Source organism: Armigeres subalbatus, unplaced genomic scaffold (genome assembly GCF_024139115.2).
Source record: "Armigeres subalbatus isolate Guangzhou_Male unplaced genomic scaffold, GZ_Asu_2 Contig1981, whole genome shotgun sequence".
Lineage (NCBI taxonomy): Eukaryota > Metazoa > Arthropoda > Insecta > Diptera > Culicidae > Armigeres > Armigeres subalbatus.
The window spans coordinates 500,228-526,986 of NW_026942816.1; the positions used below are offsets into that span (position 1 = coordinate 500,228).

At 44.7% G+C, this 26,759-nt stretch overlaps 3 protein-coding genes across 4 annotated transcripts; 1 reads left to right on the top strand and 2 right to left on the bottom strand.

The window, feature by feature from the left end:
• The first annotated feature begins 2,559 nt into the window (after nucleotides 1-2,559).
• Nucleotides 2,560-14,417, top strand: LOC134203583 (migration and invasion enhancer 1-like). Its single transcript, XM_062678447.1, has 2 exons — nucleotides 2,560-2,734; nucleotides 14,078-14,417. The coding sequence occupies exons 1-2, from the start codon at nucleotides 2,682-2,684 to the stop codon at nucleotides 14,337-14,339; spliced, it is 315 nt and encodes a 104-aa protein (XP_062534431.1). The 5' UTR covers nucleotides 2,560-2,681; the 3' UTR covers nucleotides 14,340-14,417.
• LOC134203582 (molybdenum cofactor sulfurase 3-like) lies at nucleotides 14,370-17,983 on the bottom strand. Of its 2 annotated transcripts, none has more exons than XM_062678445.1 (4): nucleotides 17,560-17,983; nucleotides 17,342-17,439; nucleotides 16,067-16,679; nucleotides 14,370-16,003 (listed from the first exon to the last, which is right to left on the bottom strand). In XM_062678445.1, exons 2-4 carry the CDS (start codon nucleotides 17,409-17,411, stop codon nucleotides 14,398-14,400), a joined length of 2,289 nt encoding a protein of 762 aa, XP_062534429.1. In that variant the 5' UTR covers nucleotides 17,412-17,439; nucleotides 17,560-17,983; the 3' UTR covers nucleotides 14,370-14,397. The 2 variants fall into 2 exon arrangements, with proteins under 2 accessions (XP_062534429.1, XP_062534430.1); XM_062678446.1 differs by having other exon boundaries at nucleotides 17,522-17,983.
• A 1,953-nt stretch (nucleotides 17,984-19,936) lies between these two features.
• Nucleotides 19,937-21,274, bottom strand: LOC134203596 (uncharacterized). Its single transcript, XM_062678477.1, has one exon. It carries the CDS (start codon nucleotides 21,272-21,274, stop codon nucleotides 19,937-19,939), a length of 1,338 nt encoding a protein of 445 aa, XP_062534461.1.
• Nucleotides 21,275-26,759: the final 5,485 nt, after the last annotated feature.

Sequence of the window (26,759 nt, forward strand, 5' to 3'; positions counted from 1 at the left end):
TTTTGGAGGCAAGAAATGTTTCTATGGTGGTTCGAGACCCTTTCTGGAAGGGGAGGGGGAGACTCTCATTCAAATGATACACAAATTTCTATCCAACTCGCAAACTAATCAAACAAATGGAACCAAATTTGGCAGCTATGGAGATTTTTTAATAGAAGTGGACTCGAAAGTAAGCAAAAGGATAACAAAAATAATTTTAAAAAATATACCATCGCGTTTGGAAAGAGTTTCTATCGACGAGCACTGGATCCAAGTTCTAATATCTAATATGACATCAGCTCCTAGTTGAATTATTGGATTTTATTTCACAGTACATATTTTTTGCGTTCTTCTCGTCATAACCAACTTAGTTACCTATTAGTTAAAACACCGCTGCTATACTGTCAACCAACAACAGTATTTGAGCAAATCAAACCAGTGTCCGTGAAGAGATATCAATTTTCAATATTCTTATTTTTTTTCTGGTAAACTGTTGGGTCGCTTGCAGAGTCTTGAACTCAAATCAGACACAACGACGATCAGTTATGTATGAATTAAATTGGACTTTGGTTTAATTCTCAAAATATCGGAGAAGGGACCGCAATGCAAAATGTTGCAAAGGTCACCCGCAATCAGGGACTGTAGCAAGATAATGTGAGTTTCGCCATCACCCATAATCCGAATCACCGTCGTCATTGTTCACAAACACCACCAGTCCGAAAGGGGGACGGTCGAGCAACCGAACCAACATTTATTCTGTGCATTGATTTCTCTCGTGAGACACTACGCGACAGAAGCAGTTAAGAGTCTGGAGGGCGAAGCTCCTTTTTCTGGGTCACCACTAATAGGTTGCACTTCCTCATCCGTCATGCACAACATTTTGATTCATATTCACAGCTTCCTCGCGAGCAACATTATTGACCTTCTGTGTTCAGTTTGCTTCTCGCGATGATTATCCATTCACCTTCCTATTGACAAACACACTTCACTCAAAGGTGCAGCGATGATTGTCAGAAATCCCTGCGACCACTTCGATTGAAGTGCATCCAGTGCTTCGGGTTTTTACTTATTTTTTTCTTGATGTTTACACTAATCAAATTTCGACCTAATCAGATTAATCCGCGCTCACACCAATACTTTAGCGCTAGCACTGCACAAGGTGAGGACCATGGGAATCCCAAAGGACTGACGGGCCGTGCGTATGCACCACACAGTCCAATAATTATTCGGCTTCCTACCTTTGGAACGGAAATTTCCAAAATCTTTCCACTGCTTTCTTTGTACACACCTTCTTCTCCAGAATGCTATCCAAAAGATAATCCGATCGATTCAAGCAGAAAACCTTCCTCGCAAAATCACGCACATTTTTTTTCGCTAATTTTCTTCCGTTCTGTTTGTCAGTCACACTCACACTCGCGTCGTCGACTCGCACGGTTTGCGATCCGCCCCACGCAAAGAAATTTTGTCACTCACGCAGCGAGGAAAATCGCGAACGTTGCAGGCAGATAGTCACAAACCAATTTGTTAAAATTTTCAACGAACAAGCAATGAGCCCCGCGTTAACCTAACTGCACCAGCTTTAGATTTTAGTAAAATTTTGTCCTGGGGAAGGAAAGTTCTCAGGACGATGGGTATTTTTATGTTTTCGATTTTTCACTTCACAGACTCTCCACCTGCAACAAAATCGCCTTCACGACTGAGAAGAAGAACTGACAAACGCGACTTGCAACCGCGACGCGACGAACGGCAGAATAATGCTGTGTTGCCAGAAACGTTGTTTTCACAAAATTGTTTGTGCAGTCTTTTCAATAAGTAACGATATCGATAATATTATTTATTTATAAATATATTCATATGTATATTTATAAATGTATACATGTCAGCGAGGGAGCTCCATTCATTTTACTTGCATGAAAAGAAAGTTGAACATGTGCAACTTTTGGTAATTAATATAACTGACTGTCGATTCGCAGCATCATAAATTCAGGAATTCTTATAATACAACTCATACATTAATAAAAAATATTCTTCGTGTGAAGAAAAAACCTTATTCTTCTTCTTCAAGAAAAGCTCCTAAGTTATGGCAAAATGTTATTCTAAAATATCAATACACTTCATTATGCCATCTAATGAATGATCTTATACCAAAAAGCTAAATACCTAACATTCATAAATTAATGAAAAGTATAAGTTTTGGAATGTATGTGGCTAATGTGATGTATAAGTTTTTTTCTTCTTATATACATATATCATTAAGCGCCTGCTTTGGCAAAAAAGTTATAGAAATCTTAATAATAAATAACAATAATTTTTTTTTACATGTTGACCACGTTAAAATTTTGGCAAGACAATTGAATTCAATTGAGTTGATTAATTTACTTATCCTATTTAAATTGGCAGAGTACATAGCCAAAGACGGTGTTTTTGGAATAATATTTGAAATATAACAAACTTTTCAAGCAATATAACGAACTGTTTTCTGTCTGGCAATGCTGCTAGCTTGAGCGGAGGAAAGAAAGGAAAACAAAAAACGCGATAACTGTCAAAACTGAGAGTTGAAAGGGAAAAAAGCGAGAAAAGTTGAGATCCAGCTACGTCCCAGTGGTGACAAAATCTTGCGAAAGAACACTGCAAAAGTTACGTGAAAAATGTAAACAAGGAACGTTTGCGCACAAAATTTAGGTAAAATCAATCGGAAAGTCATGGAAAAGAGCAGCGAGAAGCTAAATGAAGTACGCGTGGACATTGAATATTGGTAAGTAGCTTAAAATGTATTAAGGTTTGATTGTAATCTACCTGCTCAGTCTTTCAATCGAAACATTCGCGCTCCAACTGAACTGTACATGCCCAGTGGTGTGCTTAGCCAGGCAGCGGTTTTTTCGTAAGGGTACATGCTTCAATTAGAAGCCGTGTACCATATTTTGGAAAAAGTTTTGCCTTTCCCGTTCAATAAAAGTATAACAAAATGACTATAATATGTTTACTTCAAACATGATTTAAGGATAAAGTGTAGATGATTATTAGTGTTATACACCAATCAACACACCTCAATGAATTAAGATGATGTCTGTATGTACGCTCGAGTTTTTTAGCTAGTTAAATGTAGTGGTGGACGGGGTAAAATCGCCACCCGGAGCAAAAAGAGCACCTCTTTATTTTACCGCTATTATGCCGCTTTCTCTCCAAATAACCCCGCACATGGTTAAACTATAGTCCAACAGAAGATTTGACACTCTTTTATAAGAAATCAGCATTAGAAAATAAACATGAACATTTTTGTCTTTCTCGCACAACAAAGCTGTACCAAAAGGCTGTCATATTACTCGAAAAACGAACTTTATATAGAAGCCTCGGAAACCCATAATGTTATATACCAATCGACTCAGCTCGACGAACTAAGCACATGTCTGTCTGTCCGTGTGTATGTATGTGTATATGTTTTTTTTTTATAGAGGGATGAAGGCAAATCTGCACACAGACACCCGAAATAATCACTCAGGGAGTGGAATTGGTGCGTAAGGCAGAAGGCCGGCCCGCCGGACCCACTAAACCCACCTAAGCAACAGAAGGTTACTTGAGTTACCCTCTCTACTAGTACCCTGGTTCCCCCAAGAACTGCCTCCCAGCATTACTTCTGGGGGATAGGCCGTACTTAATGTACTCGCTCATTCACGCTCACACAGGTACTCATCTCGTATGAGTCTTACTTGGGTGCTCTCTCTAACACACCCTCTGACACACCTTGACACTCTTTCTGACGCACCATATGAGTCTTACTTGGATGCTCACTATTGACATACCATGTGAGTCTAACTTGGGTGCTCACCATTTACGCACCATGTGAAACTAAGGCTCGATGCCCACGTAGCGTCATTTCAACGCAGAGTGCACGTGGCGTCAAAAGGACGCAGGTGTGCACCGGGAAAAAGCGGTAACGCAGCGTCACCACGCCGATGCACACCAGCGTTATTTTAAGGCTACGTGCACGTGGCGTTGAAAAACCGCTACGTGGGCATCGGCCCTAACTCGGATGCTCACCCTACCACCTGATTCACGCTCTATAGCACACAAATCTGATACTTAGACCCGATGCCCACGTAGCGTCTTTTCAACGCAGCGTGCACACAGCGTTAAAATAACGCAGGTGTGCATCGGCGCGGTGACGCTGCGGTAACGCTTTTTTTCCGATACACATTCATTTATTTAGTTAACATCTAAACAGATAACACTGAATCAACAATTTGACGCCACAATGCACGGTTCGAGGCCGCATCTCTCCATCCTCGGATACGCCCCACGCTCGCCAAGTCGTTTTGCACCTGGTCTGCCCATCTCGCTCGCTGCGCTCCACGCCGTCTCGTACCTGCCGGATCGGAAGCGAACACCATCTTTGCAGGGTTGCTATCCGGCATTCTTGCAACATGTCCTGCCCATCGTACCCTTCCGGCTTTAGCTACCTTCTGGATACTGGGTTCGCCGTAGAGTTGGGCGAGCTCATGGTTCATTCTTCGCCGCCACACACCGTCTTCTTGCACACCGCCAAAGATGGTCCTAAGCACTCGTCTCTCGAATACTCCGAGTGCTTGCAAGTCCTCCTCGAGCATTGTCCATGTTTCATGTCCGTAGAGGACCACCGGTCTTATAAGCGTCTTGTACATGACACATTTGGTGCGGTGGCGAATCTTTTTCGACCGCAGTTTCTTCTGGAGCCCGTAGTAGGCCCGACTTCCACAGATGATGCGCCTTCGTATTTCACGGCTAACGTTGTTGTCAGCCGTTAGCAAGGATCCGAGGTAGACGAATTCCTCGACCACCTCGAAGGTATCCCCGTCTATCGTAACACTGCTTCCCAGGAGGGCCCTGTCGCGCTCGGTTCCGCCCACAAGCATGTACTTTGTCTTTGACGCATTCACCACCAGTCCAACTTTTGTTGCACCTTTGCAAATGTTCTGCCGACAATGTCCATGTCATCCGCGAAGTAAATAAATTGACTGGATCTGTTGAAAATCGTACCCCGGCTGTTACACCCGGATCTCCGCATGACACCTTCTAGCGCAATGTTGAACAACAGGCACGAAAGTCTATCACCTTGTCTTAGTCCCCGACGCGATTCGAACGAACTGGAGTGTTCGCCCGAAATCTTCACACAGTTTTGCACACCATTCACCGTTGCTTTGATCAGTCTGATAAGCTTCCCAGGGAAGCTGTTCTCGTCCATAATTTTCCATAGCTCTACGCGGTCTATACTGTCGCATGCCGCCTTGAAATCAACGAACAGATGCGTTGGGACCTGGTATTCACGGCACTTTTGGAGGATTTGCCGTACAGTAAAGATCTGGTCCGTTGTCGAGCGGCCGTCAACCAAGCCGGCTTGATAACTTCCCACGAACTCGTTCACTAATGGTGACAGACGACGGAAGATGATCTGGGATATCACTTTGTTGGCGGCATTAAGGATGGTGATCGCTCGAAAGTTCTCACACTCCAGTTTGTCGCCTTTCTTGTAGATGGGGCATATAACCCCTTCCTTCCACTCCTCCGGTAGCTGTTCGGTTTCCCAGATTCTGATTATCAGTTTGTGCAGGCAAGTGGCCAGCTTTTCTGGGCCCATCTTGATGAGCTCAGCTCTGATACCATCCTTACCAGCTGCTTTATTGGTCTTTAGCTGTTGAATGGCATCCTTAACTTCCCTCAAGGTGGGGGCTGGTTGGCTTCCATCGTCCGCTGAACTGACGTAGTCATCTCCTCCGCTGCCTTGACTTTCACTGCCTGTACTCTCAGCGCCATTCAGATGTTCCTCGTAGTGCTGCTTCCACCTTTCGATCACCACACGTTCGTCCGTCAAGATGCTCCCATCCTTATCCCGGCACATTTCGGCTCGCGGCACGAAGCCTTTGCGGGATGCGTTGAGCTTCTGATAGAACTTGCGTGTATCTTGAGAACGGCACAGCTGTTCCATCTCCTCGCACTCCGCTTCTTCCAGGCGGCGTTTCTTCTCCTGAAAAGGCGGGTCTGCTGTCTCCGCTTCCGTCTATAACGTTCCACGTTCTGCCGGGTACCTTGCTGCAGCGCGACCGCCCGCGCTGCGTCCTTCTCCTCCAGAATCTGTCTGTACTCTTCGTCGAACCAATCGTTCCGTCGACTTCGACCCATATACCCGACGTTGTTCTCCGCTGCGTCGTTAATGGCTGCTTTGACTGTATTCCAGCAGTCCTCAAGAGGGGCCCCATCGAGCTCACCCTCTTCCGGAAACGCTGCCTCGAGATGCTGCGCGTATGCAGTGGCGACATCAGGTTGCTTCAGTCGCTCTAGGTCGTACCGCGGTACCGCGGTCGTCGGTACCGAACATTGTTGATGACGGATAGTTTTGGGCGCAGTTTAACCATCACCTGATAGTGGTCAGAGTCGATGTTAGCGCCACGATATGTCCTGACGTCGATAATGTCGGATAAGTGCCGTCCATCAATCAGAACGTGGTCGATTTGTGATTCTGTCTGCAGTGGTGATCTCCAGGTGTACCGATACGGGAGGCTGTGTTGGAAGTAGGTGCTGCGAATGGCCATATTCTTGGAGGCGGCGAAATAAATTAGTCGTAGGCCGTTTTCGTTCGTCAGCCGGTGAGCGCCGAACTTTCCAATAGTCGGTCTAAACTCCTCCTCTTGGCCAACCTGAGCGTTCAAATCTCCTATGATGATTTTGACGTCGTGGCTTGGGCAGCTGTCGTACTCACGTTCCAGCTGCGCGTAGAATGCGTCCTTATCATCATCAGTGCTTCCGGAGTGTGGGCTATGGACGTTGATTATGCTGAAGTTGAAGAACCGACCTTTGATCCCCAACCTGCACATTCTTTCATTGTTCGGCCACCACCCGATCTCGCGCCTTTGCATATCGCCCATTACTATGAAAGCTGTTCCCAGCTCGTGTGTGTTGCCGCAGCTCTGGTAGATGGTATGATTACCTCTAAACGTTCGCACCATTGATCCCTTCCAACAAACCTCCTGCAGCGCTACGATGCCGAATCCACGGTCCTTGAGCACATCGGCGAGTATGCGTGTGCTCCCGATGAAGTTGAGAGATTTGCAGTTCCACGAACCGAGTTTCCAATCGCTAGTCCCTTTTCGTCGCAGTGGTCTTCACCGATGGTTCCGGTCCGTACTCTCTTGTTGATTGTTCGTTGCTTGAGTTTTTGTTTTTTGGCTGGCTTGCAGGGCCTGGCACCAAACCCCCTAAATTTCCGGAGGACCATTCCTCCTTATTTCCGGTGGACCATGGTGCACAGTTTCACTTAGAGTCCCTCGCTGGCACTCGGACGATGATCAGCCGCCCCTAACATGGAGAACAGACGCTGTTGTGAGCCGATCCTGACATGGAGAACAGACGCTCAATAAGATTTGCACCTCCGGAGAGGAGCAAACCCCCCCTTCCCTGTCAGCATACGACCATAGTTCCCACCGGGGTTGGTTACCCGATCTTCCCTAAGGTTGCTCGTATCCCGGCCAGCACCGCGGGGAGGTAGGGATAGGAGTTACTGGGTAAGAGGCTAAGGACCGCGAGATGGGGTCTATTTTATTCCTATAGGTACGCGAAGTACCAATGGTACGCTTTACCCAGCATTTGCCGTGCCTGATCCAACGAGTACCATCCTCAATTTCCAACTCTGTGGTACCTATGAAAGTGTCGGAGTCGCTGTCCTTTTGCATCCATCCTCCCCCTTCGTACAATGAAGGTGGGGTTGGCCAATAGGAAGTAATCCTCATGCTTTTGTTGTTTTTGTTTTTTCTAGATAAGGATTTCAAAATTAAAACACAAATTTGCAATCTACGAATTGAACCGTAACAATGCTAATGCAACTTTTAGCTCTATACCCGGTTCAAAACTTCATACAAAAGTCACTATTTGGTCACTTTTTCTGCAATTGAAAGTCACTATTTAGTCACTTTTTCGTCATCGCTGGTCACTAAAGTCACTATTTTGAACGGCATTCATCGCTACCAGCCCTGCCATCAGGCCCTGGAGCTTTGTTCGTTACCAGGGATATTTGGCCACCGCGAGTAACTCTTCGATCGTCACCGTAGCCACCATTTCGGCCGCACCCATAAGAGACCAGGGACTTGTGGCTCGGGACGGGAAGAGTACCTCGATAATCCTCGCCAACCTATCCGGAGACTGCGGGGGGGGGGGGTTGGTTGAAGAGCCATTGGTCTTGGTCTTGGCCATCACTATCATGTAGGCGTCACCCCACGGATTCACGTTGGCACCTTCGCATAGGCTGTCGAAACACGCTCTCTTGCTGCTCTTGATGGTCTTGTTAAAGGCCAGTTGCGCAGCTCGAAACACTTCACGGCGGTCCGCTCTTCCATCCTCGGTGCGGATACGTTGCATCCTTCGTTTAGCCTTAGAGCAGGTTGATCTAAGGGCCACAATCTCGGCACTTCACCGGGCGTTTGCCATTTCTCGGCATGCACACTTAGTTTTTATTTCTGCAGCTCGGCAAAAATACGCACAGCCGTTTGTCAGCAAAATAAAAAACTGATATTTCAGCAAAAATGGCGTTTGTTAGCTGATTTTCAGCACAATATTTACTGATTTTCAGCAATTTTGACAGAAATCTCGGCAAAAAACATGTTTGCTGGGGCACGGCTGTGCGAATCTCGGTAAAAGTTCAACATTTTGCTGATATCCCGGTAAAAAAAATTAAGTGTGTGGTGTTGCCGCATGCGTGTGATAGGACACATACCAACACATCCCCGCTTAGTCCTTCAGTGATGGCTTCCAGTCCTAGGGCCGCGGTGAAAAAACTTCGCTGTCGAAGTGATTGGTCATCCACCCACGGACCTGACAGGGGTCCTCGGATGTTGCACGCCATAGTTGATCTTAAAGCGAATTGCTAGATGATCATTATGGGTGTAAACTTCGTCTTCTCGACCTCTGTACCGCAATGGTCTCTGGACGGCAGAGACGACGTCGTCCACGTTCGTGACCTCGTCCAGTTGCTTACACTGGAGGGTCACTTTTGCCCCCAACGACCTCACCTCGGCGTCGTCACCCAAGACCTCTTGGGCCAGCTTCGTCTAGTCAGTCCCACTAGCCTGCGCTCCGCGTTTCAGAACCAAAATCATTTCACCGGTTTTGGTGCGTCTAACGCTTCGCATGTCCTGACCCAGCGGTACTTTGCCTTATCTGTTTTCACCAACAAAGCCTCGCCTCTGTCCTTAGCTTTCTTTGCGGAGTGAGATGCGTTCGACTTTCGCTTCGCCCTACTGACCAGCTGCCAGGGATTTTCGGTCCCTTGTCCCGATGGCACAGGCCGGCTGATACCCTATTGCCTTTCGCCTTTTTGGGCCTAGAAGTCACCATCTCGTGTCGACGCTCTCTGCACCCCGATCCGCTCCGTCCAGACGACGTTTGGCCTTTATGGTCGACACAAACCCCACATTTCCCTTCTTCTCTCATTAAAAAAGGTAAAAAAAAATCCTCTAGCATAGAACGCATTGATTTTTTTTAAAGTTACTTGCGCGAGACGAAGATGAACATATTGCTTTTGAGAAACCGATGATTTCCTTTAAAAACTGAACTCCAAAATAAACTTCATTGTGGTTTTCAATCGCAGAACAACGAAATGCAAGTCAATAGGTTGTATCATTTAAATGTAGAACTAAATTGGTGATTGATCTCACAAAAACATTTTGTATTGTAATCTAAATATCTTATACCGTCCAACTAGGGGAAAGTAGGGCAAGATGGCCATCCTAAGCGGTAACCCTTGTAAAATAGTGACACTCCTTCAAATTCTGCTAATTTGTCCATGAAACACCTTTATGATGACCCGACTTTGACATAAGTATCAATAAACACTGATTAATAATGTAAATAAAAACTGCGAACCGAGATCGGCAATTACCGTAGGGCTTTCGGAATAATGAACAACCCGGCTGGCGTGAATGCTAGCTAAGAACTAATTTATTTTGCTACCTTCTAAGCTATATATAATAGTATATACAAACATAATACCTTAACACTACGATGCGATGTGTACCTGGCTATCATAAAACTCCAGGAAAATCTCTCATTGCCATTATCTTGTTGGCTCCGCAAATGTTTATTTCAGCATTTCTCCATGCTTCTAACTTATTTTCTTAAGCAGATTGTCTCGAGGTAGAACAATCATAATGAGCCCTGCATGTCGTATAGAAGAATGCGTCATATGCATATCGTAAAAACAGGCAGAGACCAGTCAGTGAAGCGACCCAATGAATCATGCTTGATAATCAATCTATGAATCAATGTAAAATAATAATCGCGTTCGTAACAAATAACGTTTCAGTACTTTATAAACTGGTTTTAAAAAAGGTGTTTTTATGTTGCCTATATTTACCATATGGGGCAATATGACCACCCCTTCGGGGCAAGAAGAGCATGGACCAAAAACTATATCAAAAGTGTGCTAAACTTATTTAGAATAGGGGACACATTTCTTGCACTTCTATGGATCATGTTCAAATGATGCATCGTTTAAAAATGTCGTATTTCATGTTGATTTCTTGACAACTGGCACTACGACAATATCAGAGTTTGCCTAAAACTAATATTTACTGTTAAAAACCATATCCTTTGTTTTAAATCATCTCTGATTCACGCAGAAACTATTTTGATCATTTTTTAAATGCATTTAATGGTTATGCGACTCTTAATCCTGGAGATGACCTTGTTCCTATACAGTTGGCAATACCGCCCCATGCCGACGTATATCCAAAGATTTATATCCTATCGAACATAATTACTGTGAATCTCCTCATATTATTATTGTATGTAAGGTATAGTTATATAAAAGCTTCGGTAAATATCATTTTTTTCTGAAAAATGAGTAAATTAGGCTTCAATTGTTAAATTATGTAACTAGAAATTTATAAGAAAATTCGAATTTCAACTAAACCATCTTCAAAACAATATTCCAAGAACAAGCGAGCTTGTGAAAGTGCATTTTTCAGTTGTATAGCCCTTTTACATTATTGTGGACCATCCCTTGTAATAATTATGTGAATATAATGCTAACTTAAGGCATAATTAACGTTGGCTGTCTTGCCCCATATGGCCATCTTACCCCACTTTCCCCTATCAGCTTTATATATAGTAATACCAGCATGCTGTCATTCAACATATCGATGTTGAACTTGCTAACAACCGCTTAGAACATGGGTTCCCAAACGCTACTCCCAGGGAGGTCGTGGGCTGATCTATGATGGGTTGCGAAAGACGAATCTTGATTCATTCTTTTGTCCCTATTTTGTCCCACAAATCTAACACAGCCATTAGATTGGATCTATGTAGTGAATGGAGAAAAATAAATTTTGAGATTTTGTCAAATACAATCGAATCCAAACAATTCAAATCCAAGCCACATTCCAATCTAAATCCGTTTCAAATCCCAAATCCAATCAAGTGAAATTCTAATCCAAATTTAAATCAAATCCAATCCAAATCCAGTCCAAATCCAATTCAAATTCAGTCCAAATCCAATCCAAATCCAATCCAAATCTAATCCAAATCTAACCAAAATCTAATCCAAATCCAATCCATATCCAATTCAAATCCATTCCAATCAAATCCAACCAAAATCTAATCCAAATCCGTTCGAATTCCAATTCATTTCCAATCCATTCAAAGTAATATAATGATGGGGTATGAAGCAATTCATAATGGTTTGTTCATTCTAACGCAAACTTATTTTTTTATCCAAATTCTAAAAACCAATGTGGGAGGGTCGCAAGAAATATGCGATTCTCCTAGGTGGGTCGCATGTACAAGTAGTTTGGGAATATGTGGCCTAGGATATGATATTTATCTAACATTTCGCAGAGATATCATACTTAAATGAGATAGCATAAGTATATACCTAAATTTTAGACTTATGTTAACCAGTACTATTAGCCAATAAGTCCAAACTTATGACTTTGTGAATACTGGTAACATTTTCGGAGCTTCGTGAATGTTGGACATCTCATCCGACGGATAATTCCGCTACGACTACTAAGTCAGTAAATTCCAAAATAAACCTCAAGATAATATATTAAGCCTTCTAAACAACTTTGTAGCATACGATAGGTCTCCATATCTCTCAGATTTCGATAGAACTAGCTTAACTGGTAGTCTGCTTATGTACACTAAAGTTGCTAAGTTATACATTTCAAACTAAATTTATTTTAACCAAAATAAATGCTTCCGTGACCCACCTTGAGATTTTTTAGATTGTCAACTTTTTTTCTCGGCGGTCTTCCAGACGCGCTTTGTGATTTTCAAACCACAATCCATTTTCCAGCGGTCTTCTAGACGCGCTTTGTAGCAATAAAAAACCATTGCATTGTGTTTTTTAATCATCAGATATTTTGACATATTATCAAATTACCAATTGAATTCAACTCACCTTTTGAAATAAGCGTCAGGATCCAACAAATAACCTAGCAGGATCAGAAAAATATATTAAGCTCGTTTAGTGGAATGATTAAACCGTCTAAGACGAATTAAGTACTGTCCATTTAATTCCACCAGTTAACTGGTGGAATTAAATGAACAGTACTTAATTCGTCTTAGACGGTCTAGCAGGATCGCCAAAATGTGTGGCCCCAAATGGCTGGAGCGAAATGCAATGACGGCAGCTCTCCGTGGGTGCGTGTGCACGCTACGGAGGTCTGACCAGAAGAGGCCGAGTCATTGCTGGCACTGATTGACACGCTGAGGTGTTAATGTATAATCACTCGCTGATGGTAATATACTCAAACCCCACAGATAGGACTATACTCCGTCACTACTGGGGAGACTCCGGTGCTGCTAGTTGCAGCCTTCGGCACTCACCTCGCCAAACCTCCCTTGGCAAAGGGATATATCACCTGCTTGCCTAGCTCATCGTCAAAAGAATTGTTTTTTACTTCACTCATTGTAATTGGGTCCACCTTGTGGCTGCCATCGAATGTCACTGGAGAATTCGCCTTTAATGATCCCATGGTTATCTTTGCATGCCTTACGTCATGCAGGGAGGCTATGTAAGGGTTGACACTTACGTGTTAATAGCCAGATCAGCGGGAAAGGACATCTGAGCCTACTCCCACCCAGCAGGCAAAGCTTGGTGGCAGGATTGGACAGCGTGTTACAAGGCCCGCCACGGTTTCAGGGGACGGAAGACAGCCTAGCCATTAGCCCACCCGCCGTTTCGAGTCAGTATCTCCCAGATCTACTACGAGAGTAGAATGTCAGACTGCCAGCCCTCGCTTTCACAATATTACGATATCCAAGACAAGGTTCGTTAACACGCGGCCAGAATGCCATTATCTGGATCTCTGTGGTAATGATCCTGATGTGCCAATCCCTGGGCTCCTGTGCGCTTTGAGCGGCACACGGTCGCTTTAATAGCGCCTGCTTGGGGACACGTGCAGATTTTAAAAGCCTTTGGACATAGTCCCAATTCGAAGATCTGGGGTGCAATAAAAGGAACCATCATCAACAAGTCACGTGCTCCTTGGTTCTGCGAATGACATCAACATCATTGGTGTAGATCGCAAACCAGTGGAAGATGCTTTAAAGCCTTTTAAACGGGAGACTGAAAGAATAGGACTGATCATAAACTCTGTCAAAACTAAGTACCTGGTGGCTGGCAGAGAACGGGGCAGCCCAAACGGTGTTGGACGTTAGCTGCTAGGTGAAAAGACGTTTAAGGCGGCAAATTACAGTGGGCTGAACATGTAGTGCATATGCCTCCGGCAGACCAGCAAAAGTAAAGTTTAGCAGAGAACCTGGAAGAGGACGTCGGTTTCGGGGTAAACGTCAAAATATAGTCTCAAAATGCGTCGACGTTTCGTTGTCGTTTTGGTGGAATTGATAAATTTTGGCTTTAAAAAAACGGATTAGTTGGTTAACCATGATTCAGTTAAAGAATCGATTTCTGAAATTATTTCTTCTATGTAAAATAATTGAACTATTCTCAGCTGAAAGTTTATTCAAAACTTGTAAAACTTAAAAAAAAATTGAATTGAATATACTTTAAAATTTAGTGTAAATTAGATTATTGATTTTCATTGCTTATGACATCCAAATTTCCTCATTCCAGCAACATATGTAACTCGAAACCGCAGTGCCTAGAACTGAGCAAATTGATCAAAGAACGCCTCCCAGAGGCCCGGGTTGCCTGCAAGGTTGGCCGCCGAGGCTCGTTCGAAGTTCAAATCAATGACACCCTGGTTCACTCCAAAATCAACTCTCTAGCTTTCCCGGATTATGAGGCAGTGATCAGCAATGCGATAGCCGCCCAGGAAGGTCGTTCGCTAACCAAAGTGAAAGAACAACCCATAACGGAGTGTGTGCTCCAATAATGTAGTTCGGATCGATTCAAAACTAGGAAATCTCACTGTGTATATAAATAGAGCTTTATTATTCGACCAACCCTTCAACCACGCTGTTACAAAACAGCCAATGTTCATCCGAACTGTCCCTGAGTTGGTTCATATGTGACAAGTAGATCCCGAATCGCATTTTACCCTTAAACTCCCGTGCGATCGTTCTTAGCGGTTCGGTTGTCTTCGCCCCACTTGACTGGTCGATGCAAATCATCTGACACCGAGAACACGGTCCATCGACCGTGAACGCCTGCTGCCCAACTCTCACCTCTTTCCAGTCGCACTCTTCCATAGCCTGCGGCGTCTCAATGATCAAATTCCCCCGAAAACGATCTACCAACGAGCCCAGCGTTGGTTCCTCGTACAGGTTGTCCCAGTCCGATACCTTATCGGCCAACCAGCGCACCGATGCTTGATTGATGAGCAAGAATTGCGCCTGGTTGGCAAGAGCGATTTCCTTTTCCGATTGTTGAAAAGTTCGTACCTCCTCGTCCGATTGTTTCAGCAGCCGTAGACCCGAAATCTGCAGCGCCATGCTGATCCACTCAGCAACGGCGTCACCGCAGTCGATCGCCTGGACATTGTCCTGACACACTTTGGTTTGGCAGAGCTTAATTCCCTGGGATTCACCGAATAGGTCCATATCGAGGACAAAGTCAACCATGCCGGGATGTCTGAGGGTCAGCTCGTTGGTTTTCAGGTTGATCCGTGGTCGAATAAGGCACATTTCCGTAAGCTTCTTCTGTGTTAGGGCAACTCCATTTTCGTCTACGATGACAAATTCGCGATCGTGCTTGAGCCCTCGGCGATTAAGTGGCCAGCGCGTCGTTACTTTAAAAGCACCGCATGATTTGATTGGAAAGAGGCAGATCATCTTGAGGCGAGGTTGATCGTGACTTTTGTATTTGGAAACAATCTGCGCTCGCGTTAAGCCATTGGCAAGAGCTTTTCTAATGTAGCACTTCTCGATCATGTCGATCAGGCGATTGACATCATCTTCGCGGGACATGTAGCCGAACGAGACCCGAACGGATCCGGTGGGGTGACCTTCGATGAGATCGTTTGCGTCGCCGCATATATGCCCGGCGTCGAATTGTTTTAGGACGTCGTCGTCCGACAGCTGAAGATGTCGCTGGCATGCACCAGGATTGCAAAAACAACCGGTTCTGAGTACGATGTTATGGATACTGGCCATGTAGGAGACTTCCGCGAATCCAACATAGCTGCCGTTTTCATGGAGGATGTTGAAGTTCACAATTCCGCCTTGGAGTCGCTTGTCGCTGAAGTCCGTATCGTGGTAGAGTTTGACAACATCGGTCCCGTTCAAATGTCGGAGAGCTTTTAATCGCTGATAGCAGTATCTTGCTAGATGGAACGTTTGTCGCGATACACGTTCGATCGACCGCAGTCCAGCGGTGAACGGAATCAATCGTTCAAAAGTTTGGAAGCCGTTCAGTAGCGCAATGATGGATGTGAACGCGATTGTTCCATCTTCGAAGCGCTCTACGAGGGAATCTCGTTTAACGTGATAATTTTTTCCCGCCATGGCAATCTTCACAGTTCCGCCTCCGTAGTATTTTTTAAGCAAATGATCCCTGGCAGTATGATGAACAAGTAGAGCCCCCAATCCAGTCGGATATCTGATGAAGTTTTGATAGTTTAAGCTATGTACATAGATTCAGTGTATTTGTTTAAAGACTTACCCAAAGATTTTGTAGAACGAAAGACATACGAAGTCAGGTTTGTACTTGGACAGATCCAGAAAACAAGTCGACACGAAACTTGCGGCATCCAAACATACCCGGAAACGATCCTTTTCATAGCCTGATATACCGTCCGTCTGAATCTTCCGAATCAACTCCAAGGGGTACTTCCCGCCATTGAAGTTGCATTGTGCTGGAAAGACTAGGAGGGACGACTGCTCACCGCTGGACTGAGTATTCGCGCGAAGCTGTGCCAGAAGTTCTGCTCGCTCGATTGGGAAAATTCTTTCGGTGTTAACGAGTTCTCGCATCCCCAGCACCGAGGTGTGGCTGTCCCTCAAGTAGACGAACGATCCCTTGGTTTCCGCGAAATCATAACTCTCAGCCACCAGCTTTAAACTGGCCGTGGTGCCGGCCGTGAAAACAAGACTGTACTCTGACGATCGGGTGTTGAAGTGACGCAGGACCCGATAGCGGACCTGATCCAGTAGGTCCTCCGTTGTGCGGCTCGTGTGCGGGTTGCAGTACAGATTTTGGGTGAGGTTTTCGCAAACGGATCGCACCTGCGATTCCGCATACAGAGTCGTTCCGGCGTGGTCGAGGTAGCATTTTTCTGTTTGCGAATAAAGTAACGAGGATATGTACATAGCGAAAATATAGGCAACATAACTCAGATACGAACTTAAGGCAGCACAGCATTGCGACTATAAAGTAAGGTTAGCCTGAGATGTATATTTTACACTATCCTAAAAGACCTACGTGGATACGATACAGTCTCAAAAAGCTCTTTTTTGTGTCCAGAAAAAGTATTCAAATTAATTATTTGATCTTAGCCAACAGTTGATATGCGGCAAATAATAAAATAATTTCATAAAAAATTCCAATCTTTCCTCACATAAAATTTCGTAACTCAAGTTAATTACATGAAGTATATTTTAGGAACTGGCTAGGCTAGGACTATCTTTCGTAAAATTAAAATAGATTCTACACTATTGGCAGCATGACTCAGCTCTGTACATTTTTCAAACTATTTTCACAGATATTTTACAGTTATAATATGTATGGTTATTGGTTTTCATATTGATGACTTGGGCCTCCAAGCAATAATTCGATAAGTTTTTTAAACTCCAGCTATAACCAGCACCAGCTCCAGGTATAACATTCCTATAATTAGTTAATAATGCTGTATCATGCTGCTGATATTCTCTATGCAGCAAATATGCCGTTTCTACACGTTATCCATATGGCAGAAAAAAAAACTTTAAAATAACTTACCCCTCAATCTGCTGAATTCCTTTTCAATTTCAACCGCTTCTTCGGTTGTATATTGACTGTTGAAGCTCATCGCAACTTCTACTATTTACAGCAAGGACCTTGGAAGTCAGAAATCATCTAATTAGAGACACCACTTTTCGCAAGCTGATTTCAATCTAACTCAATATCATGAATTCTAACCGAAGGAGCATCTGCTGCACCCTGCTACCTATACCTACTATCTGATAACACAGAACTGAGCGGACAAATAGCGTAAAACAGATTGCATGAATATCGTCATCGTCAGAAACGAATACTCATCATAAAATAGGCTGGCAATTATTTCAGCGGCGGCAGAGGAACTTGTTTGTACTCGACTCTAAAGGCTCTTGGTGATCACTGCTGATAGCGCTAGCGCAGTGCATGTATTGCGTGAGCGACGATGGAGAGGAAACTGACTAGCTGTTGATGATGGTGGTCAAGAAAAAATCACATGTTTGCCGAATCGTTTATTATGGCTGCATAAACACATGGTAACAGACACACGCAGAGAGAGAAAACGAAAATGAATGAGTAATGGAGAGACGCCCTTGATGGGAGTTGAAAGTATCATGTATACAAAATAATAACAAGACCGTCTACCCAGCGATAAACAGACTCTAACTTGTTGCTTCGAAAATTTCTATGAAAGAATTGAGCTTATTTATCATATTTATGCAGTGTCTGCCTTTCTCTTATACACACATAATTCTGGATTAATTGATAAATGAGATTTTGAACCTTCCTAAAGTATCTATACTTGACATTTTTTTTATAAATTTATTTCATAATTTTAAATGTCATAAATGAGCCATTGAGCTCATTGGCTTTTACATCTGTTCTTTGTTCCTAGCTCTTTGTTCTTTGTTCTTTTTCGTTGTTCTTTGTGTTCTTTTGTTTTTTGTTCTTTGTTCTTTGTGTACTACGTTCTTTGTGATCTTTGTTATTTGTGTTCTTTGTTCTTTGCTCTTTGCTCCCAAGGGGTGCGTCAAAGGGTGCAGACGTCGCAACATCCTCCCCCTCGTGTCCTGTGGATATCGATTCGACGGCAATATCACTATTTTCATCCTTCTTACCTTCTACTTCCGCTTACTCGCGATAGCAAACATCAAAAATTGACAATCTGCAAACCACTCTTCTCTTCAAAATACCACCCGCGGTTTCCACATCAGTCTGACGCCTGACGATCAACTTCCAACTGGCCGGGGTTCTGCCAAATCGCACCAAGCGCCAACAAAAATGTTCTCATTTTTCTGCCTAACATTTCATTTTACAGATTTAACACATAAATGCGCAATGTTGTTTTAAAACAACATACAAAAATACGTTTAATGTTAATGATTTTAATGATTGTTTACGTTAACAATATTTTCGACGATTTCTAAAAAAATCGTCTTGCGCCTTTAAGGATTAATTGATCACAAATCGTATCGGATATCGCTCAGCCCCATAACTGCGGGTATCCTACAACAAATATAGCTATGAATTGATATGAAATAATTTCCGTTTACTTTTTACGAACAAAACTTCACAAGTCAGTCGAAAAGCCGCTTGGTGCGGTTTGGCAGAACCCCGAACAACTGTCTTTCAAAGCTTCTCTCTTGTTCACCGGTGCTTCAAGAAAATGGTTCGATGTGACCGACTCCTGCTCCTCACTGTCCAACGGCAAAAACGTCAACCAAATGTTCCGCCCTTCAGCCAGTAACGTCATAAACCCATACCCATGTGTGGAGCTGATGGTGGGTTGAGTCTCCATTGGGTGTTCATATTAGTGAACGTGTTACTCATGGTGAAGTTAATATTCCGCAGCTGGTACTCGAGCTCTCTCAGTTTTGTATACGGAACCCTGTTCTCGGATGGACTTCCGCAACTGCTGGCGCTAGCTCAACGGCTTCCTCCTCTGTATCAACACTGTCGAAATAGTCGTCGACATAATGTTTGTTTTGATTGCAGTTGCCGCTTTCGGGTAGACGCGCCGTTGTTTCCATTGGTTCTTTTTTGGTGCAACCCGTCTGTTACAACCCCGCAGGGTTGTAACAGTCCCCCTCGGTACGTCGCGAAAGTTCTTGCGGCTTACCATCGCTGCAACCGACATCTAACACGGCAATCTTGGTCGCTGGTCTTTCCAATAGCCCATGTACTGTTTGAACTGTCACCCGGCGAACCTGTCCATCCGTAGCTTGGACTGTGCCGATGACACGCCCTCGTGGCCAGCTGTTCCGCGGTAGTTTGTCGTCTACAATGTTAGTGGTGTTAGGGGCGGTTCGTACTCTGTATCTAGTGGCATGTCAGTAAGCGGTCGTGTGTTCAGAATCATTTCGATTTCCATCAGCATGGAACGAAGGATTTCGTCGGTTGGTAGACGGGGAGTGCTGAAGTTTTTCATGACTTTCTTCACGGATTGGATCAAACGCTCCCAGCATCCGCCAAAGTGAGGAGCGGCAGGTGGATTAAACGTCCATTTAGTGTTCGGTCCAACGAATTCGACCATTAGCTTCTTCTGGTCAAGGTATCTCATGGCTTCTGTTAGCTCGCGGGAGGCTCCAATGAAGTTTGTTCCACGGTCACTTATGATTTCTAGCGGTGAGCCTCTTCTGGCAATAAAGCGCAGTGCAAATATGTGACGGACATCGGGCCGAAATAATCCACTCCGGTATAAGAGAAGGGCCGCAGAAATGCCGCTAATCGAGCTTGTGGGAGATACCCCATTGCGGGTGGTTGGGGATTAGCACGTTGAATTTTACAGTACTGGCAATTTTTGCGAACCCGTTCGTACTCTGCACGCAGACGAGGAATGTAGAATTTCAGACGAATTTCGTTCATCGTTGTTTGGTGGTTCTGGTGATGGTATTTGGCGTGGTAATCGGCGATCATCAAACTGGACACATAGTTGTTCCTAGGAAGTATGATGGGATTCTTGGTATACTCGTCAACCCAGGAACATTTACCAATTCGCCCTTGCACTCGCAGCACGCCGTGCTTATCAACCAATGGGCTGAACTTGTAAAGTGGGCTGAATTTCGGCAAGTTCCTATGCCAAGGCTGCATACGTGGACTGTTGTTGTGGAGCATTTGGAGTTCATCCGGGTACGCTTGTTGCTGAACTTGCTGGTAAATGAAGTTCTCAGCACAACTTAGTTCTTCCTGGGTTAGAGGGCCAAGCTCTGCTACTTCTCGTTTAATACGCCTACGAAGATTACCCACAAAGCGATGCACATATGCCACAGTCCTCATCAGTCTCTTCCATTTGGAGAATCGATCGAATGTCAGGAACGTTTCGCTGATTGTGTGATGCGAGACAGTCGTACGCATCTCTTCTTTTGTCGTCCCTTGATCTCCACTAGCTCCTGGCCAACTGCCCTCATCTTCCCATAAAAAGTCCGGCCCGCGAAACCAGCGACTGCCAGGCTGGAAGTTTGGTAGTCGTGCCCACTTCGTCCCATCGTCGGCTACGTTTTCCTTAGTTGGAAGCCATCTCCACTCGCTTACGTGAGTTGTTTCCAGCAGTTCACTGATCCTGAAGGCCACAAACTGGCTATATCGCCTATGATCCGACCGGAGCCAGCAAATCACATCACGGGAATCTGACCAGAAAACACGCCGTGTAATTTTCATTCGGTGTGAAGTGGCAATGCATTCCGCTAGACGTGCTCCTACCACAGCAGCTTGAAGCTCTAGGCGAGGGATCGAAAGAAATTTTAGAGGGGCCACTTTAGTTTTTGCACTAATCAAACTGCACTCAATCTTCTCATCCTCTTTGAACTTGAAGTAGGCGACTGCAGCTATCCCGTTTTCGCTTGCATCACAAAATATATACAGTTCCACGACGTTGGTTTCTTCGACAGATGTGATTCGGCGGTAGCATCGTGGAACACTTACTTGCCGTACATTCGGCAACACTCTTATCCAAGTCATTCACTTCTCAGACAATCTTCCGGCGATTTCATCATCCCAGCCGCATCCAGAACGCCAAATTTCCTGAAGAAGAATCTTCAAGTAGATCAGATAGTTTGCTATCAGCCCCATGGGGTCATAGATAGCCATCAATGTCTTCAGAACTTCTCGCTTCGTAGGCATTCTCACGCCAGAAAGCAACTCCGCGTCATGCTTCGGTGATAATCTGAGCACCTTTTCCATGGCCATCTCCTTGCAAAGACTCATATTCATGTCTGTGGTTTTGTTCTCCAGCAGACGACTAACAACGTTGTTAGAGTTCGACTGCCAGTTTCGTATTTCGAACCCTCCTTGGGAATGGATGTACCGAACGTCAGTTGCCAACTTCACAGCTTCATCTTCAGTTTCTACGCTAGACAGCATATCGTCTACATAGTGTTCGCTTTTTATGCAATCTACCGCCCTCGGATACTGTTCCACGAACCTTTCCGCATTCTGGTTCTTGACATAGTGCGCACAACACGGAGAACACACCGCGCCAAATGTCATCACTTGTACTACGAATGTTTCTGGCTCGTCTTCTGGATTTCCGCCGTTCCAAAAAATCATTTGGCTTCGCTTGTCTTGGCTTCTCATCTTGACTTGAAAAAACATTTCCCTGATATCTCCTACGACTGCAACACGATACTCACGGAACTTAAACAGGACTGAAAGCAACGATACTAGCTGATCTGGTCCCGTAAGGAGAAAAGTGTTCAGCGACACACCGTTAACCTTCGCTGCTGCATCGAAAACAATACGTATTTTCCCGGGCTTGTTATGATTGGTAACCGGGAAAATTAGAAGATACCAATCGTTCGAATGTTTTTCTTTCTTTTCTTCTGCAGAGAGACGTCGAATGGAGCCTTTCTTTTCGTAGTCAACCATCTTCGTGCACATCGCCAAATGTAGCTGTGGATCTCGATTCAATCATCATTGCAAGCAGGATTGTCGCTTCAGTGCCATCACCTTATTGCTTGGCAACTGCACTTGGTCATAGCGCCACAGTAGCCCGGTCTCGTAGTGGTCGCCAATCAATCGCGTTTTAGAAGACAGAATCTTTGTCGCTCGCTCTTCATCCTTAGACAACAATTGTTTAAGTGATCTCCCAATTCCCAAGGAGTCTATAGAGAAGTATATCTTCAATGCTTCGTTCAGGTTCTCATCTTCCTTGATGCAGGGACATATGTGGAAACTGTGATAGCTGTCATGTTCGGCATCGGACGCACCAGATGTAGCGCACGGTCCGTAAATCATCCAGCCAAGACGCGTTTTGGCTACAAACGGTTCGTTGTCGCCTCCTTCAATGCTTCTGAGCGCGTGACCTAGCCTACAGTTATTCATGCCTATGAGAATCCTTGGAGAAACATTGTCATAGGAGCTCAGTGGTAGTCCTTTCAAGTAACTGTACTTGGCGGCCATCTGCGATATCGATACGGACTGTTTCGGAAGAGAAAGGTTCTGGACCGTATGTACTTCGTACACTTCTCCAGTGTCGTGCGCACCGGAAATCTTCAGTGCGAGGATAACAGATTCTTCTTCTTCCCGTTGATGCCCGCCCGTGCAGTTGAGGCACAATCGATTAGACTTTCCATTCAGATCAAGCTCTTTCATCAAACTATGCTCCATGAACGTTGCAGAAGACCCGTCGTCTAAGAATGCGAAGGTACTTAGTTTTTTGCCCTTGCCGTAGATAGTAATTGGCACATAACGAAATAGAATTTTTGTCACCGTATTGGAATGGGTGTTGCAGGTTTCCGTCGTTGAGTTTTCATTAGTGGATGTCGTTGATTGTGGCGGGGCGGACTTGCCATACCGTTTATCGTCATGCAAAAGTTGATTGTGCATGTATGAGCATCCGTTCTTTCCGCACGCAACTTTCACATTGCAAGCACCGAAGTGCTTTCGTAAGCACTTTTTGCACAACCTCTGCTGCCTCATTACTGTCCAACGGGAACCAACATCCATGTTCAGAAATTTCGGGCACACCTCAGGGCCTCTGCATTTCTCCATACATACAGCACATCCTTTCGGAAGGGAAACTTGACGATCTTTCACAGCTTCTTCATTAGTGGAGTAATTCGCGGCATGGACGTTGACATAGTTTTCTTCTCGTCGACTGCGCCTATCTAGTTTAGATGCGCTGATGGACGGAATAGTGACGATACTCCCCAAGCAACCAGAAGTTCGGATAAGAAGGGCTATTTTGGCTTAATCAGCTCTCATTTTAAGTAATTTTTTGTATGTAACGGAACTTTAAGTGAACTTTAAAGTTCCGATAAGGATGCTTGGAACTTGATGTGAATCATAGTGAACCAATTAGTTCGGTTAAGAGTAAATTTAAGTAAAATCTGAACTTCTGGTTGCTTGGGTCGCTGCCTCGACCAGGGTACCTAACCAGTCTCCGAAGTCCGACAGTTTGACTCCATTCAGCTTCTGACGATGATACGCCCAATTCAACCTGATGGATGGCGGCAATTTCTCCGTCAATTCTTGGAGCAACGCGACATTGCATAAATACTCGTCGAGACCAGACGCGGTGATGGCTGCACAGACGTTTTGGACAGCTACTCCGAAATCAATTAGTTAGTGTATTAAGCCTTTCCGCTTTCGGTGCTGGCATTTCTCGGACCTTGTTGACCAACGAATGTATAATAATCTCTGGCCTTCCGAAAAGCGTTTTGAGCGTCGAAATTACACCAGTCAGATTCGCCGGATGTAGTAATCTACAGCGTACTGCCTCCAATGCTCTTCCTTTGAGACTTCGTTGAAGACGCAACATATTCTCTTCGTCACTGTATGCGCATATTCTGGTCGAATTTTCAAAGCTTGCTAGGAAGAGAGGCCATTCCTCTGGATTCCCGGAAAAACTGGGAAGCTCCTTATTGACAGCTTGACGCGCCGATACTTGACTCTGACTTAGCGAAGTAGTAGCGAAGAGGCTGCTACCATTTGGTTGAAACGCCGCCGCCTGAGGATTCAGTCCGAAACCACATCCAGCTGCACCTCCGTCGACCTTTGCGTATCGTTGAAGTAGTTGCTTCCGCTCTTCCAAATGCCTTCTTTCTAACGCCTGTTTTTCCTCGAGTAACTGCAAGTCCTGCGCTAGAGCTTCCTCTTCCTGTGTAACGGTGATCAATGGCGGTAGATTTCCCGTAGAGCTTGCTGCTGGTACTCCTCCAAGTGACATCTGGACCGGTTGATTAAGTAATACGCTAGTCGATTTTTCACCTGTCTGCTGCCGCTGGTTGTTTACCTTCTATCATAATCCGCACACGTCGTTCCGTATCCCGAAGCTCTTGGTCGTGTCTCTTCTGCTGGTCTCTAAGTTCGTTCAAACGCTGATCATCTCGCTCCTTCATCACTCGCTCAAAGTCCTTCAACCTTTTCTGCATCGCCGCTAGCTGCTTCTGAAGATCATCTCGATTAGGATCCGTTTGCTTGCTAACACTCGACTTTGGTATCGTACCGCTCGTGGCAACTGGAGTAGATGTTCCGGTTGGAATTTTGGATGCCGCTCCAAGGCATTTATCGCAGCTCCATTCCCGATCCTGAACACTTGCGTCTACTCTGACACACGCGAAATGAAACCACTGTTCACAGGTATCACAAGCAACCATACGACTATCGTCTGGTCTCTCACATATTATGCAGCTCACTCCCGGCGGTGGATTTGAAGGAGAAGTTCCCCGCTTTTGACCTTCACCTCTTTTAGACATACCGACCGACCAAGCCCCCGATCAACTAAACGGATTTTATAAAAATGTTGGAGTAGCAATCGGACAACAGAAGATTGTATTCCGGTTTAATAACTGTTTATTTCCTCGTACCGTATATGGAAATAGAAGGGAGTTATAAAATCCCTTTTAGAGAAAGGGTACAATTAATTACATGAATGCGAAATATAATGAGGTCATATAATAGTAATTCAGTTTTCAAAGGTGATTTCATATTGCTTATGTTTTAGGATCTAGGTTAGTTTTTCGTTTCTTGGTCACTTACGTTTAGTGTACTTCTATTTATAATTCTGTCCGTACTATCCAACCGTACTATTTGTGTTTAATTTTAATAGATGTATAATGTAATACTGCACGTTTAGCTAAGAATTCAAATAGAATAGGAGATTAACAACATTCCAAGAAATATAATATTTCAATTAACTAATCACTGCTGTGCACTTGCACGTTTACTGTTTTGTGCGTTGTATTCGCTTCGCTACTTACAGATATGCACCTGTCATAGGGAGATTGATTGACAGCTGAGGTATACGTCGGAACTAGCTAGACTGGCGCATCAAGGTTGTGGTGATATGGAAGGTGCGCTACATCCCGCAGGGTTGTAACACCGTCAGCCTCACGAGTTCCTGGGTTCAAGTAAAAATGACTTAAGCGCCACTTCCAAAGGAGACCATCTACCGCGATTGTGGGTTGCCCGACCTGTGAGACCTTTAAGGGGAGGGTTCAAGTTCACCCAGGTGACTGGGAGGGAAACGAGTGGGTTGGCAGGGGAGCGTGGGGACTTTACGACTGTACGTCGCTTAATAAAAAAAAACCCAGATTAATCCACCTACAGTGAGATTTTGACCCTTCCTTAATTAAAAGAATATTTTCAGACTCCAGTATTTAAAACGAGATAAAACTACTCAACCTCCCACGGCGATTGAAAGTGTAAATGACAAATTAATTGCCTACCAAAAGGCGGATTCCATGGGTTGAGTGACAACAAAACGAATGATTTAGCACTGTACGTCAGGTTGCCTAGGTTGCCTTCCTAGCTTCAGTTTAAACATTTATTTTCGACCATACACAAGGAAAAAAACATTTCCTTCTTCATTTCATTTCCTTTCTTCTTCTCTTCTTTATCAACTACATACTCTTATAGGCCTACTCTTCTCATTCCCTCTATCTAGCTAGCTTGTGCGATGAATTCGTGCGTTGCAACTACTGGTAACTGGGGGTGTGCAAATTAACTTTGCCGACTACCGACGCATAAACGAGACGAGCGGTAGGGCTGTCGAAACGGTGGCCACGCTAGCGGTTTAACTCGGGTTAGGGGCAAACTTCACCAAGCGCTTGGAATTATGAAAACATGCATGTACTCACGGTTCGGCGGGCGCGCCTACTGTTGGCCGTCGCGGCCGTTTAACTCCTGCGGACTCCGAAAAACGCTTATTCAATCGTTGCCGTCGTGCTTCACGCCTCTCCGGCCGGCCACGTGAACCACCGCGAAAATGCCTCGAAGCTGGACTGCGGGGTCTAAAACGGTCGCTGACGAAAAGGGTGGTGTGACGGGAGTCGCAATTCTTGCCACAGATCTGTCACGGAATTCAAAATGCCGTCATACCGACGGGTTAACTCTGGCACATTAAGCACACTCATATCAGCAATATTACCTGTCGCATCCAAATTCTACGCACTCGCACGCACTAATTTAACTGTCGCACGGACGCACTTAGGCACTTTAGCTA